This window comes from Caretta caretta, chromosome 9 (genome assembly GCF_965140235.1).
Source record: "Caretta caretta isolate rCarCar2 chromosome 9, rCarCar1.hap1, whole genome shotgun sequence".
Taxonomy (NCBI): domain Eukaryota; kingdom Metazoa; phylum Chordata; order Testudines; family Cheloniidae; genus Caretta; species Caretta caretta.
The window spans coordinates 75,665,723-75,681,973 of NC_134214.1; the positions used below are offsets into that span (position 1 = coordinate 75,665,723).

General features: G+C 39.5%; 1 protein-coding gene across 1 annotated transcript in view; it reads right to left on the minus strand.

Annotated features, from left to right (window-relative positions):
• Positions 1-7,211: 7,211 nt before the first annotated feature.
• LOC125642842 (sodium/hydrogen exchanger 2-like) overlaps positions 7,212-16,251 on the minus strand; it is a 61,719-nt gene continuing 52,679 nt past the window's right edge. Inside the window, exons 12-13 of the mRNA XM_048864705.2 lie at positions 9,937-10,069; positions 7,212-8,874 (exon numbers count right to left, since the gene is read on the minus strand). Coding sequence (XP_048720662.2) covers positions 8,850-8,874; positions 9,937-10,069 — 158 coding nt within the window. The 3' untranslated portion in view covers positions 7,212-8,849. The remainder of the gene's footprint in view (positions 8,875-9,936; positions 10,070-16,251) is intronic.

The window sequence follows — 16,251 nt, forward strand, 5'->3', positions numbered from 1 at the left end:
ACATGGCAGACTACAAACATAATAGGAAACTAGGGCAGGGTTACAGGAATAAGATAATACGACCATTAGAATAGCCATGTACTTCATATCCCCATCATTAATTCTCCCCCAGGCTAGTCTGTGGAAGCAGTGCTGCAGAAATAAGTTTTTAGGAATGGTATGATAGAGACAAACACATATTGGAAGAATGTTTCATAGCTGGACGGGGGTGGCTGGAACGGGAATGGAGATGTGCAAGAAGGCCACGGGAGCGGTGTTGAGGCTGGCATTGTTGGTGGAGCAGAAGGGGTAGGTTAGTAATGTGGCCTGAGCTATAGCCTGGAGCTGATTGATGGTTGTGAACATTCATTTTTTATCTGGTCAAGTCTCTAAAATGGTTGAACATCTTTTGCTAGTTGTATGATGATGTGAGAGTCCCTAACATATGAGGCAGCAAGATGTGATCAGCAAGTGCAGAGAAGCAGCATTGGATGTCCCCAAATGCATGAGAATACTTTGCAACTAGATAAGGCCTTAAGTCATCCCTTCTACCACACAGCTTGGGAGGTCGGGGGTGAGGGGAAGATGAGCCTAAGTTACATACAGAAAGGCTGGGAAAGTTGCTTCAGGAGAAGTGAGACATGTTTCAGACCATTGCACTCGGTAGCCATCCCCTGCTCTTTCCCACCCTCCCAACACGCCAGTCAAAGGAGAGGAAGAGTCAGGGACCCATCACACTACATGACATGATCCCTCCTAAACTCACAGAATTTACATTGCAGTTTGCTGAAGAAGTTAAAATCAGCTATATGCTGAAGTCACATGAACCACTGCCACTAGGGGAATCAGTAGTAGCATGGCAGAGAGTTAGATGTTTTGACAGTGCTGGAGAGGAGGATTTTGGAACTGCACAAGAGATATTCCCATATAGTCTGGTTTTTACACCCATTTTGCTCACTGATTCTCTGTTTGCACATTTGGTGGCCCTGTTGTGCCCTCTTATCACCCCCAACTCATATTCCCTGGCCCACCATGCAAGGGAGAGGATGGATACCAGAGGGTTTTCAAAAGTCATATTTGTTCAGTGTAATTTCTCTCCCTCAGTGCATTCATCCATGGATAGCAATACTTGTGGGCCATTTATAGGACATTCACTGAAGACTGCTAGTCTCATATAGTCTTAGGATCAGTCAGACAAGTCACCAACAGGATTGGGACCCATACACCAGGCATTCTCAATCCCAGCAACATGCATAATATCAGAGCTTTTTGGAGCCAACTCAAAATAATCTAAATAGCTTCCCCACAGAGTTTGAACTAAGGTGTTTGATCTGCCTTGAGATGCATTTCGGATATTCCCATTCATTTCAACAAGAACTATGTGCATGTATCTGAACACAGGGCTGCATTCAGTTTACGAGAAAAAGCTCTCTTCAGCCTAGTTTTAGAACTCTGATCAAACCAAGCAAAATCCCTACAGCTAAGTTCTCAATTGAGAGCTCAGTAAGGCTTTGCACAGCCAAAGCATGAGTCAGCTTTGAAGAAGAAAGAATGTAGATGAGCGGAGTGGAGCTGAACTGAGCTGATATCTTCCTTTCTTTTCAGGCCCAACATGAACCTGTCCCAGCTACCAGCAAACCATCTCCCCTCTCGTCACCTGCTCCTTATAAAGGGTTGGGAAGGATCATTTAATTCATAACAGCTGGCCAGTCCTGCGACTCTTGCAATTCTGCACCTAAGCAACACAGCTGTAGAATTTCCTTTACTATTAACCCTGTTCCTGCCAATTCCTAGTCATCCATCACACACATGCAGACTTTTACATAGTTGTGAACCTCAGCAATATATACTCATCTTAGAATCACCTGATTAGTTTGAAGGCAACAATTATTGCAACTAGATTACCTCTTTAGATTGAATAGAAAATGGTTAATTAAATACAAAATGGCAAGTACCCATCAATTAATCCTCAATAAATGTAATTTAAATCAGTTTCCATTTAACTAACATGTAATACTGGTTAAACCTGTTTTAAATGACATGGAAAATCAGTTCCCTTCTGTACTGGTGACCTATATCTTAAAGTTGAACATAACTGGAGTTGGAAACCTTGGGGATGTTTTCAAATGCTCAGTTAAGATGTGGGTTTGCATTGCAGATGTGAGATCCTTTTTACAGATTGCATGGTATCTTATTAAATAATTATCTAAGATCCTTAAGTTAAAGCACAATATGGGCACTTGTTCCTTTTTTTAAAAAGGTCCTAATGAATTTATTCCATAGTGCTGTGTATGCTTTCTAATCAGTTGCATGTGGCTTTGAATTTTTTATATTAATTCTAATACGTAGTTGCAATCTAGTTCCTTCTTCCATTTGGAAAGTTTCCTTTTTGAAACTCAATCCCTTTGGCAGAAAAACTGTGTGTATTTGAGGTAAAGTATTGTAAGCACCCAGTGCTTGCTCTAGCTAGACTGTTATGCATACAGCAAAATATTTTCCAAATTCTTAACATGCAGAATAGGAATTATGTTTAGAATGTCAGAATGTCTCTCTGTTTAATTAGCTTCCCTTTCTCCTCAGCATGCCCCATACATGCATTCTTCAGCATTAGGATCTGGAAAAAATCCTGAACCTCAAAGACAACAAAACTGTGTGCTAGGCCTCAGACCCTCATTTATACCTAGCATTCATCTTAATAGAAAAGATAGTCTTATATTTTCAAAATATGCCCCATGATTCATGCTTAGGACTTCAATTAAATTGTTTTAATTTATCCATGGGATAATTAAAAATACTGTTTCAAAACAGGGGCACATCCAGCATTCATATACATATAGGGTAGGATTTTCAAATGTGCCAAAGGGAGTTAAGAGAACAAATCTCATTGACTGTCAGTGGGACTTGGGATTAACTTGTGTTCCTAACTCACTTAGGCATATCTGAAAACCCCATCTATCTATCTATATACATTTACACATAATTAGCTACGATAATGTTGGTGTTTGAATTCATTTTCCTCCCTTATATTAAAGGAATTGTCTCCTTATTGGTAAGTGCTCTGTGGAGCTGCTAGAACAAGTTAAAGTTGTAATTTGGGCTGTCAAGTGATTTAAAAAATGAATTGCGATTAATCACACTGTTAAATAATAATAGAATACCATTTATTTAAATATTTTGGGTGTTTTCTACATTTTCAAATATATTTATTTCAATTACAACACAGAATACAAAGTGTACAGTGCTCACTTTATATTTATTTTTGTTTACAAGTATTTGCACTGTAGTAAACAAAAGAAATAGTATTTTTCAATTCACCTCATACAAGCACTGTAGTGCAATTTCTTTATTATGAAAGTTGAACTTACAAATGTAGAATTATGTACAAAAAAACTACATTCAAAAATAAAACAATGTAAAACTTAGAGCCTACAAGTCCACTCAGTCCTATTTGTTGTTTAGCCAATCGCTCAGATAAACAAGTTTGTTTACATTTGCAGGAGATAATGCTGCCCGCTTCTTGTTCACAGTGTCACCTGAAAATGAGAACAGGTGTTCTCACGACACTGGTGGAGCCAGCATTGCAAGATATTTATGTGCCAGATGTGCTAAAGATTCATATGTCCCTTCATGCTTCAAACACCATTCCAGAGGACATGCGTCCATGCGGATGACGGGTTCTGCTCAGTAACAATCCAAAGCAGTAAAGACCAAAGCATGTTCATTTTCAGTCAGATGCCACCAGCAGAAAGTTGATTTTCTTTTCTGGTGGTTTGGGTTCTGTAGTTTCCGCATCGGAGTATTGCTCTTTTAAGACTTCTGAAAGCATTCTCCAACACCTCATCCCTCCCAGATTTTGAAAGGCACTTCAGATTCTTAAATCTTGGGTTGAGTGCTGTAGCTATCTTTAGAAATATCACATTGGTACCTTCTTTGTGTTTTGTCATATCTGCAGTGAAAGTGTTCTTAAAATGAACAACAAGTGCTAGGTCATCATCCAAGATTGCTATAACATGAAATATATGGCAGAATGCAGGTAAAACAGAGCCACAGACTTATAATTCTCCCCCAAGGAGTTCAATCACAAATTTATTTAGCACATTATTTTTTTAATGAGCAGCATTAGCATGGAAGCATGTCCTCTGGAATGGTGGCCGAAGCACAAAGGGACGTAAGAATGTTTAACATATCTGGCATTTAAATACCTTGCAATGCCGGCTACAAAAGTCCCATGCAAACTCCTGTTCTCACTTTCTGGTGACACTGTAAATAAGAAGAGGGCAGCATTATCTCCTATAAATGTAAACAAACTTGTTTGTCTTAGCGATTGGCTGAACAAGAAATAGGACTGAGTGGACTTGTAGGCTCTAAAGTTTTACATTGGTTTGTTTTTGAATGCAGTTATGTAACAAAAAAAAATCTACATTTGTAAGTTGAACTTTCACGATAAAGGGATTGCACTACAGTACTTGTATGAGGTGAACTGAAAAATATTTCTTTTTTTATCATTTTTACAGTGAAAATATTTGTAATCAAATATCATAATATAAAGTTAGCAGTGTACACTTTGTATTCTGGTTTGTAATTGAAATCAATATATTTGAAAATGTAGAAAAACATCAAAAATATTTCATAAATTTCAATTGATAGTCTATTGTTTAACAATGTGATTAAAACTGCGATTAATAGCGATTAATTTTTTTAATCTCAATTAATTTTTTTAGTTAATTGTGCGAGTTAACTGCGATTAATCGACAGCCCTAGTTGTAATATTATACATCCTTGTAATAATAATGCTGTCTCCAGAGAACAAGAGGCCAATAAAAAAAAAGCCACCTTTCAGAGACATCTTTATGAATTATTAAATTTGTGCCCAATTCCTAGAGGAATTAGTGTGAAAAAGATGTATAGCCATACTTTTTAACAGCAACCACTGCCATTGTGTGCCTCAGTGTTTTGGGTGTCATGTAAGGTGTCTTGTGCACCCAAGAAGGGAGGCACCCAATATCAGTATGAATATTTTGACCTTAAAGTTTAGAAGACTGCTCTACACTTTCTGTGTAAGCCAAAGAGAAATAACTCTATGAACTGCTTAGGGAATCAAACTGTTAAAATTTATTTCCACAAAACCATGCAATATTAAATGATACAGTGAATCAATGTTTTAAACACTTTTTAAAGGACTAAAACTCTGCAAAGAATTAATTAGCCATGCACTGAAGCCCAAGCATTTAACAGTTTTCCACTCAATTGTAGGATTTCAAGACCACCAACACTGGATACGGGCAAAGATTACCAAGTGTATTCTAGGCTGGGATTTATATTGGTCATAAGGCTAGGGCCATTGAGCAACTGGAAAATACTTCATGAAAGCTTTGGCTGAGCTATTATACTTTGCTTAAAGAAGCTTAAAAAATATTCCATACTTTCTGGAAGGTTAAATTTGGGGCAGAGTGAATCACTGGGAAAATATGCACTGTATAAAATACTGTCTTTTCTGCAGATCACGCAAAACGTTAACACAACAGAGATCTATTTTACAACCCCAGTCCTGCAAAAGTTTCTAGCCCTCGTGGCAATGGAGAAAGCTTCAAAATGTGACCCCAGTGCACTCTAAAGGCTCAAAAGTAGAAGGCAAATAAAAAGAACATCAAATCTATTATTTTTACATAATCTAATGATTTAAAGCCACTCTCATGATTTTTGGTGCACCTGACTCATAATTTTTCAACACTTGCGGCTGGCAAATACTGGAGAAATAATACTGTTTGTTTGCTCCTTTAAAGAGACAATACCAGCAGCTGGCCACATTAACTGGAGTTAACAATTACTTCAGTTCAAAACACAGCATTGGGTTGGTTTAGATTAAAATAAAACAAGTTTATCAACAGAAGGACATAGGATAAGTGATGCCGAGTAAAGGAAATAAAGGCAGAGATCATCAAAAGCAAATAAAATTGAAAACACACATCTAAAATTCTAAAACTTAATCTTGCAAGGTTCAGTCTTAGTTTAAGATGGTTTTTCTCACCAATTATTCTTTGTCCAGCATGGCTGACTGTCTCTCAGTCAGTACCTTCCACAGAACTGCAAGGTACTGGTTTCCCTTGTCTTCTTAGGTGAAAGATAAATATGGAGTCTCTCTCTGGACCTTTTATTCCCAAAGAATTGTCTTTGTTCTCAAAGTTAGGAAGGCTCCTGGGGGACTCCATCGTCTGTGTCTCTCTGAGGTGCAGAAGCCATATTAATTCTCTGTCTCTCGAGTTCAGGCACAAGACAGCCCCACTGGTTTTTTAATAGCTTTGTTTAAAGCTAATATGTAAATTAAGGTTAATCCACATCCCTCTGTCTATCACCTTTACCTAGGATAGGCTGTCTTCTGAAATAGGTTCTAGTAACATTATACAGAGATAATTCATTACTTCTCATATAAGGTTAACACATGCATTTATATTAATGACCAGCGTGCTGTTAGTTTTCAAATGATACCTTACAAGGCATATTTTCTACACACATCATTACAGTAGTGTGTAGGTGTGAATACAGGAGCGCTTAGATTGACACCTTCTGAAACATCTGGCAAGGGCTACTGTTGGAAGACAAGCTATTGGGCTATACAGACCATTGGTCTGAATCAGTATGGCCATTCTGATGTTCTTCACCAACCCAAAACAAATATTTTATTTAGATATTCCTGATGACAAATGAAAATTTGGGAGCAAAATTGATTGTCCTCCATGGAAAATTTCAATTTTGCAAAAATTTAATTTTCTGTCAGAAAATCATTCCCACAGAAAATTCCTGACTAATTCTATTAACCATATATTGCAGCTTTGGAAAGAAATTCAAAACTGGTGAAAAATCGCCCATTTGATAGGCTTCTTGTCCAATAATACTACCACAGATAAGTTATTTGACAAGACATGGAAATCATAATTTAAAAGAAAAAAATCATTCTTTATTTTTTTATCCAGTACCCAAAAATGTGCTAGGTACCTCACAAGACATAAAGATGATACGGTCATCACTACAGATACCAATAAATCAGCCAAGAGGTTTCAAAAGTTTCCATTCTTCGGTTCCAACATTTTTTAGCTCAAATACCAAATTCTCTGCATTTCTGCTCTCCAGATAAAAAACCTCAAAATGCCCACCTTGGTAAACCTTTATATAATTATACATACCATGTAAAATGTAAACAGTAATATAAACCATGTAAAAATTAAACTATATGTAAAAAAAAGGCAGAACTCACTATTTATTAAAATTCATTCACTAATTAATCAAAACAGGATATCAGTTGTAAATGAACATGCCTCCTTCAAAATGTTAGCTTTCTGATTCTTCTCATCTCACATGCACATGTACATGATTACTAGTGTCAATAAACAAAGCAGTGTAGTTGTAGCTATGTCAGTCCCAGGATATTAGAGAGACAAGGTGGGTGAGGTCATATCTTTATTGGACCAACTTCTGTTGGTGAGAGAGACAAGCTTTCAAGCCACACAGAGATCTTCTTCAGGGCATGACAGCAGAATGCAAGGTGGAACAGTTTGTTTAGCACATATTATAAGTAGTGAGCACATGTTATAAGGGACTATTCAAGATAGAGTGGCCCATTATTACTGCATACAACAATCTGTAATCCACTAACCCACTCTTTTTCTCCTATGACTGCATATTCTAGCTATATATACACACAACATATATATAAAATAAAATATAAAGCAGATCCTGATTAAATTAAAGCTAAAGTGTCAGCTTCTCATTTGCATTAAGGCCATTTTATATGGATTGGTCAGTGTAAAAAAAGAGCCTTAAAAAGGAAGTAAATTAAGTTTATTTAGTCTGCTTTCAAGCCTTTTTCACTGCCAGATCACTGTGAAAGGGCCTTAGTGTAATGAGAAACAGGCCCCAAATCTTTGAAAAATAATTATAATCAGTAAGGTGTGATTAACTAAAAAATGAATTATGCATCTGGTTTAGTGGTACAGTGTTTCCCAGTGGAATAATACTGTACGTGGAGGATAAAGACTGTGAAAGTCCAATTGTGCCACGTAGAAGAGGACTGAGGTCTTTGGTACATTCTTTATAATTTTTTTTCATAAAGGATCTATTTATTTACTTGTGTTTTGTTAAACTCCCCATACCTTCTATTGTGCAGATTAATAGGCAGAGAAGGAAAAGGATTGATGTTAGTGATGGGCGAACCTAACATATTTGGAGATCTGGTTTGATTTGGCAAAGCAAAACTCCAAGGTTTGGATGCATATCTGGAGTTTCTAAGAATTGTCCAAAATATCGAGGTTTCCCACTTCATCTATCTTCACACTCTGCCCCTTCAGTTCTCCGCTTAACCTCTGCCTGTGCTATGAGGATATCCCTCTTCCTTCCCTGACAGCAGCACTTTTTAGCAGAGCCTCTGAGGACTACTCTCTTCCAAAAATCTTTTGAGAAGAGCCTCCTCACTCAGGCTTTCTTTGTCCCTAGGCCCGAGTACCAGCAGCAGGAGCGGAAATCTTCTGAGGGAGGCTTTGCTGCCTTTCCTCCAGCAGAAACAGTGCTAGCCTAGACCTTGTCTCTATGTAAGTGATTGTGCTCTGGTATTCTCCTGTTACTGATGCAGGATTTGGAGCTTCCCAGATGCTATGAATCATTGCTGGGAACCCCCAGACTGTTACCATGCAGTTACCATGACCAAAAAGGAAGAGGAGGGAGACTTTTCTCAGGGGAATAGTCCAGGTTTTCTTCATGGCATGGACAAACACTCAGATTAGTTCTTATTTCACCTGGAGCAGGTTTTTGGGCCTGTTCTCAGCAGACGTGCAGTGGCTGTGTGGGCAAGAGAACCTCAGTCCAGCAAACTTCTTTCTCTATCTCTCCTTTGTATATATTTCTCTGCAACAAATTTTATATTAAAAAGACTCAGAAGTAAATATAACCAGATTTTTCTGCAGGAAATATTACATTTGATGCTGTAAAGTCCCCTTCCTCCCTGCCCCAAATACATTAGAAAAACAATAAGAATAACTTTGTTCAATTTCAACCCTGTTGTGTTAGATTCCCCTTAATAATCTGGTGTTTGTGAGACTTGCTAGTCCAGTAAGGCATGGCACCTGACCTTCAGGACACAGCTAGTTTTCAAATGTTCCAGGACTGATTTCCTTATTCCTGAAACATTAAGTACCGATGAGTGGGAAGTGCAATCCCACATCTCATCACTAATAGTGATTGCACTGCCTCCCTTGCCGGCTTGTTCAACTGCCTAATGAAACTCTCCCTGTAGTTATAAAGTTTTTCTTAACATTTAATCTAAATCTTCCCTGCTGCTCATTCTGTCCCCATGGACTCCAGAGAATAATTGGTTTCAGAGGAACAGCCGTGTTAGTCAGTATTCGCAAAAAGAAAAGGAGTACTTGTGGCACCTTAGAGACTAACCAATTTATTTGAGCATGAGCTTTCGTGAGCAACAGCTCACTTCAAAAGCTCATGCTCAAATAAATTGGTTAGTCTCTAAGGTGCCACAAGTACTCCTTTTCTTTTTAGAGAATAATTGATCCCTCTTCTTTTTTTAAATATCAGTTTTTGTACTTGCGGTTACAGCATTTTTCCTCTGCCTTTTTCAGACTAAACATGCTAATTTCTGTTAAGCTTCCCTCTGACTTTTATCTTTCATTGCTGCTGCTCTCCTTTGAATTCTCTGCAGTTTCTTAATGTCCCTTAAAAAATGTGGCATCCAGCAATGAAATCAATGTTCTAACAGAGATCCAGCTGACACAGATCAGTTGCTTCCTCTATATGTAATATACCTATTATTACAGCCCACTATACACATAGTCTTATTTACAACAGCATCACATTGCTGACTCCTTTCTAAACTAAGGTGAACAGATTTTCTTCTACACAGCCAGGGAACAGAGTCAGACCCATAGGTAGGCGGCCAGAAACATGTACTCTTACATTTCTGCATGTGACCCTTTTCCTGCTTCTTCTTCATTAACCAATTCAGTGCTGCCAGGCTGTGGAGGTGAGCTGAAGGTCATAGACTTTGATCGGTTGCATTTCATACCTGGTACTTTTTCTGGATTCCCTACTGTGAGAGGAGGAAAAAACAGACTCTGCTGAGAATTTTTTCCATTTGTCAGTCAATGGTAATGAAGAAATATTTAAAGCTAGTTTAAATTATTACCTGTACGCTGGGCTGAACTATCCAGTTACAATGATTATCTTTTAGTTACAGAAACAATTAGCAGGCAAGCAGCACTGTTTTGATAGAAGGAAAAATACAACCTTAAAGCTGCTTTGAATTTTGAAATATGTTATTTAACCAGGAATCAAACACTGTAATTCTTTTGTCAGTCCCCACTGGTAACCACTGAATACTTAGTCAGAGTGTTGTAAGACCCATCATTCATGACAATGAGCAATTTTTAATAACATTTTAAAGAAACGGATGTTCTGTACAAATCTTATGGCAGAAGAACACTTTATTTTCGGTACCTCCAAAACAAGCCATGTTAATGTGGGCATTTAGATGTACAACTAATGGACTGGATGGATTACATTCTCTTCCAGTTCTGTCAGCAATTGCATGACATCATTTCTCAAATATAACCACCGTGGCTGCATGCGGCCACCAGGTGCTTTTCTTGTGTCCACAGTCTCCTGGACTGTGATGGGGGAGAGGGGTCAAAGTATTGGCCCCTCCCCCTCCCTGATGCTCCTGGATGCACCACCTTGGTATTGGTTGCTGGGCCACCAGCCGGGGTTGGGCGCTGCCCTCTTCTGGAGACACCGGGGGCACAGCACCGGAGAAGCAGGCAGCCAGTGAGTTCCACAACATCCCAGGGGCGGTGGGACTCAGGCTTTGGGCTTCAGCCCTGAGGTGATGGGTCGGCAGGCTCCAGCCGCACGACGTCAGGCTCTGTCCCCGGGCCCCATCTCCTGACTGCGCGGCTTCGGGCTCTGGCCGCGAGGCTTCAGGCTTCAGTTCCCCACTGCCTCCCCTTAATCCCCATCCAGGGCTTAATTTGTCCCTAGGCTTGCCAGGGCAGAGTAAGTCTGCTGCAAAAAGTGATACTTATATGTTTGTTAATATCACTTTTCATAGCAGACTTACTAGCTAGCAATAAATAAATTACAATGATTTGAACGTGCATATGTATTTCTTTTTTCCCAAAGCTAATTAAGTATTTTAGGAAAAAGTGTGAGAGTGGCCACCAGCAAGAGTTGGTGGCTGCACTCTGAGGCCACCAAAAAATTTGTCCTGAGAACCTGACCTAGATCTATTGTGCATATACTTGACTCAATGACAGAGATGGGAACAGAACCTAGGAATTCTAGCTCCTACCTCTCTGCTCTGATCACTAGGCCACATCCACATTTTTTCTGGGGAACAACAATGCTGCTTGAATAACTAAAATAAACTACAAGTTAAAATGCCTACAGGATATAATGTGTGCACATTTTGATGACTACATTATGGACTCACAAATGTCACACAACTGACTGCATTCCTTTCAGCCCCTCTTGCAACATCCCAGAACACAGTGCTAGTAGGTCTGGTTACGATATGGATGACTACCATATCATCAGCTTGTTTTAGTAAACTAAAGTTGCTTCAAAATTTTAAATGAAATGGGAGAGGGAAACAGTAGGATAAGGAAAGAAGCAAAGGGTATAAGGAAATATCCTTATTTTGCTTATATTTTTACAGTAGATATTTTGTACAAGAAATACTCTGTACACTAAAACTAGATCCATCCCCTCCCTACAGCACACACTCATTGCGCTGGAAGAAGCGGTCAATAAACACAGAATTTTCCACAGAATTATACAGAAACATTTGTGCTAAATACTTGTGTACCAAGCACTGTGAAAACTCACAGTGTTCAATATCTCACACACAGTATCTGTAGTAGGCCTAGGAACTGAACATTACATTGTGGTTCAAAGCATGAAAGGATACTGCTTCTCTGTATCCTTAAGGATTTCTTTTATACTTCCTCCAGATACAATAAACCTGAGCTTCTTTATGTAGCAATGTAGATTTCTTTGATTCTTCATTAACATTAAAACATTTTAAAAGTGAGAAAAAGAAGGTTTCAGCTCCCTGAGGGCGACAGGTGTGATTGTGAAAACGCACGAAGCCAGCTGCCTCTGGTCTTTCTATGTTTGCATTCTAAACTGCAAGCCCATCAAGACACGGACTGTCTTGGTATTGGTAACTTGTAAAGAACACGTTGGCACTTTGCAAAAATAAACAATACAGGAAAGCACTTAAGTAGCCGCTTAACTTTAAGCATATATTTAAGTTCTATTGATTTCAATAGAACTTAAGCATGTGCTTAAAATCAAACACAAGCATAAGTGCTTTGCTGAATAGTGATGGTTTCCTGATTCAAGACCATAACTAATAAGGATTTTTTTTTTTAATTCTTGTGAAGGGAGAAAGCTGCAGTAATGACACAGTTAGCTGTGCCATCGCCAGGAAGTCTTACCTCGAGTTTTTGTGTTACTAAAAGTGTTCCCAATGGAGCTGTAATTTAGTTACCATATTGGGGGTTTTTTCAGGGTAATGGATCGATTAACTTGGCTGACACTGATAAGGCTACCTTTGAGACTGGGCATTTCCTGTATTCATTATAAATGCATTATTAACATTGTACAGGTGGCAGATTAGGTCATAGAGGTGACACAGTAAGTCACAGGACTGTTTTTAAAATATTCCATAGAACCCAATTTCATAGCATTCCTGGTGGAGAGGACCACACAGAAGAATCTACATGCAGACAAGTCCAAGTTCATAAGAATGACAAGTTTCTTACCTGAATATTTTCTTTCTTTCTGTTAGCAACGTCTCTCTGAGTTCATTACTAATGGATTAATGCCCCCACCTATGGAATCTGGAGGTGATCTAATGTTGCTGGAGGGTCCAGAACTAAGCTCTGGCCACTAGAAGAGTTTTTCCACGGCTGTAGGAACACTGCAGCAACCAATTATTAGCACTAAGACAAATCAATATAAGGTATGAAACTAACCTTAAGACAATATAAGTCTCCCTTTAGAGAAAAATGTCAGTGTCTGTACTGGTCTTTATAGGCTACCAGGGTGGATTGAATTTGGAGAAAAGCTGCTAACAAAAAAAATTATCAGATAAGAAATTTCTCATTCTGTTGCATAGCTTCTCACCTCATTCATCACTAATGGGAAGTAGAGAGCACTGAGTCACATGGGGTTGCGGGGGAGTGGGGGCGGGAAGGGAAGGATAAGCAGAGATAAATTATTATAGCAAAATAATAGGCAGAAATATAAGTTTTCCACCATATAAAACATGAGTTTTATAAACTAAGGAATTATGTGGGAACCAATCTAGTAGCACCTTCTTACCAAAGGATGCCCCTACAGAGGGACAAAAACTTTGCAAATCTTCCTTAGATGAGGCTCATACATTTTCCCCACAGTGACTCTACGGACTTCTGTGAATAATTTCCCAGGTGCCTAACATGCCAACTCGTGTAGGATTTTTACATTGTGCCTGCAGCAACTTTGAGGCTGTAAGACTCTGGCATTTTGGATTAAATGAAATGAACAGAGTATAATTGGCATATGTACTCCATAGACTTGAGATATATCTTCAGAGCTCTAGAAAGTCCCACTTATGGCACAACCTTCCAAGGGTTAGAACCGTATTATGGGAGAACTATTTCTCAGGAATTGTGGAAAGAGGAACTTACCTTGAACAGAAAGGTTTCTGAAGCTATAAGAATAATTTTTTCCTCATGACGAAGACAGAGTGCTTCTTGTAATGACATGGGAACTAATTCCAAAACTTGCCTTTTGGAGGTAATGGTGATGAGAAAGGGCAGCCACAGGCTTGTCTAATCTGTCACTCTGATTAAACCTGGCACCTGATACTCATATAGAGAATCCAATGTTTCTGTCTACAAAATGTCACTCGGGCTAGTACTCACATTTCTAAGGTGCATGGATGTAGGACTCCAGCCAAGCCTCCTGGAGAAACTCTAATGTGAATGAGATCACCAGAACTTTGGGATTATTATTATATTTGTATTACAATAGCATGTAGAGGTCAAGGCCCCATTGGGCTGGGTACTGCATAAACAAAATGCAATCCGTGCCCCAAAGAGTTTTCTGTTTCCCCTCATACCAGAAATGTAAATTTGAACCAGATCAACGAATGAAATATCCTGATTGAGTTTTGTTTGGGTACCAAACTATATCAGAGGTTAATGGAGAATCCATGCTGAACTACACTTCTCTTCCGATGTCCAGGTTGTTAACTGTAGGTGTTCACAGTCTGAGTGAAGGAGTCCCTGCTTCAGGAAGTCTGGTGTTTTCTGCAGGTACAATGTGAGGACCGTGGCTGTCCAAAATGCCTTCTAGGCCAGTGGAGGACAAGAAGGAGGACTTAAACTCTCCACTTTCCACTTTTCTGCATCCTTTATGAGAACTGTCCTGAAAGGTAGGAGATTCTTCTCTACCCAGGACATTATTTCTATTGCCATGGAGAAGCTTTGACCTCTGGTTACTTCCTGGTTTCAGAAGGGATATAAACATTCATGCTTGAATTATAAGACAACCTCTACTGGGAGGTAGGAGGAGACTTCCTCTGCAAGTACCTTAATTGCCTACTTCATGGTTCTTGCAAATTCTACTGACGCAGCTGGTACTGGTTACTGTCATCAAAAAGATATTGAACTTGAAGGACCACTGCTCCAATCCCATATGGCCATGTTTGTGGGGTTTCCTTTTATTTCCTTTAAGACATACCCTGGTAGAAGTTTCAAAATCAATCAAAAGGATGCGTACCATGAGATTTGAACACTTGTCTTCCAAGTATACTTGTTTTCATAGTGAATATACAAAGATCTAGAGTGGACATTGAGCTCACTTTCAGCATGTTGTTTGTACTTACCTGCCCATAAAGTGGAATTCAGAGGTAACCTGAGAATGGCACCTAAATTTGGACTGCATCAAGTGTATACTTCTGTGTCCTCAGAAGGAATTTCTGCAGGTGCACTTTGAGAAACCTCCTTGAGATGCACCAGTAATCCTAGCCATTGGAGATAACTGGATACTGATGACCCCTCAGGAAATTACTTATGCAATGATGGATCTCTGCAAATCTTTACCATTATGGTCAAATAACGGCCAGAACTATGTCTGTTTTGACCACTGCGTGAGCAATTCTCTGCATTGATATCAAAAGCTTTTCTTGATTTTGACGAACTGGTGGCTATAAATCCTTTCCAGCAACTGTCCAGTTATGAATAGGTCTGTATCTCTGGGCAGGGTACTTATCTGTGTGTAGCGTGTGACCTGTGCCTTGCTGTGAGAGCTACCAGGTACTGGTAGGGCAGAGGTCAGATCAGAAGGAAGCGTCTTGTACAGGAATTGTGAACTCTCTCACCCAAATACTCCATTTGTTTTTGAAATGCTGAGGATTGTTAGTTTGGAGGAAATTTTATCTAGGTTTCCTTGGAAGCTTCTGCTCCAGATTTTTCCTCTCTACCAGGTGATAGTACCTTCTTGAATACCCAGGGTATTGGCAGCTACCAATGGATTGCTATGCTAGCTTTGATAATGAGGCTGAGGCTTCTCTGCAATCTCAGTTACTAAACTCTCTAATGTTTCCTCCTATAGCTCCTCACCTGTAAGTTTGAAGGCACAAGATACCTGTTTAGAATGATCAATGACTATTCATGCGTGTAACATGGCTTCCTTGTAGCCACCAGCTTAGAATCCATTGCTCATCACAAATCACGTCATGGGTTTGTCCAAAGCCAGAGGCAGGGCTGCACAGAAGGGACAGGCTTGTCAGATATGGGAGGGGCCGTGAGCATGACACAGAGCCTTGGGAGAGCTTCTGTACTGGAGAAAAGCCCCAGCAAACCCAGCTTCTGTGCTGGAGAACGCAAAGGAGAAGGGGTGTCACCCTGATTTCACCCCTCTTGTTCAATAACAACAATAATCGCTGCCTTGCAAAGGACACATTTGCTTGTTTTCAGTTTTGGGACCCAGAGTCTCTGGGGTTTGTGGGACTTACTCCTGAGTATCATGAAAATCCCTTGACTCCTAGTGGGAGCAAAGGGGGCTTCTCCTTTCCCCAGGGAGCTGAGGACCAGCTTCAGTTTTGGGGAGAGAGGAGGAGAAGGATTTTGGATCCTTCAGGATTTTTCCCCCTTTCCAGCCCAGGTCTGTTGCGGAACTTACCACCTACGCTGGCTGGATAGCTTCCTCCCCATCTTTAGA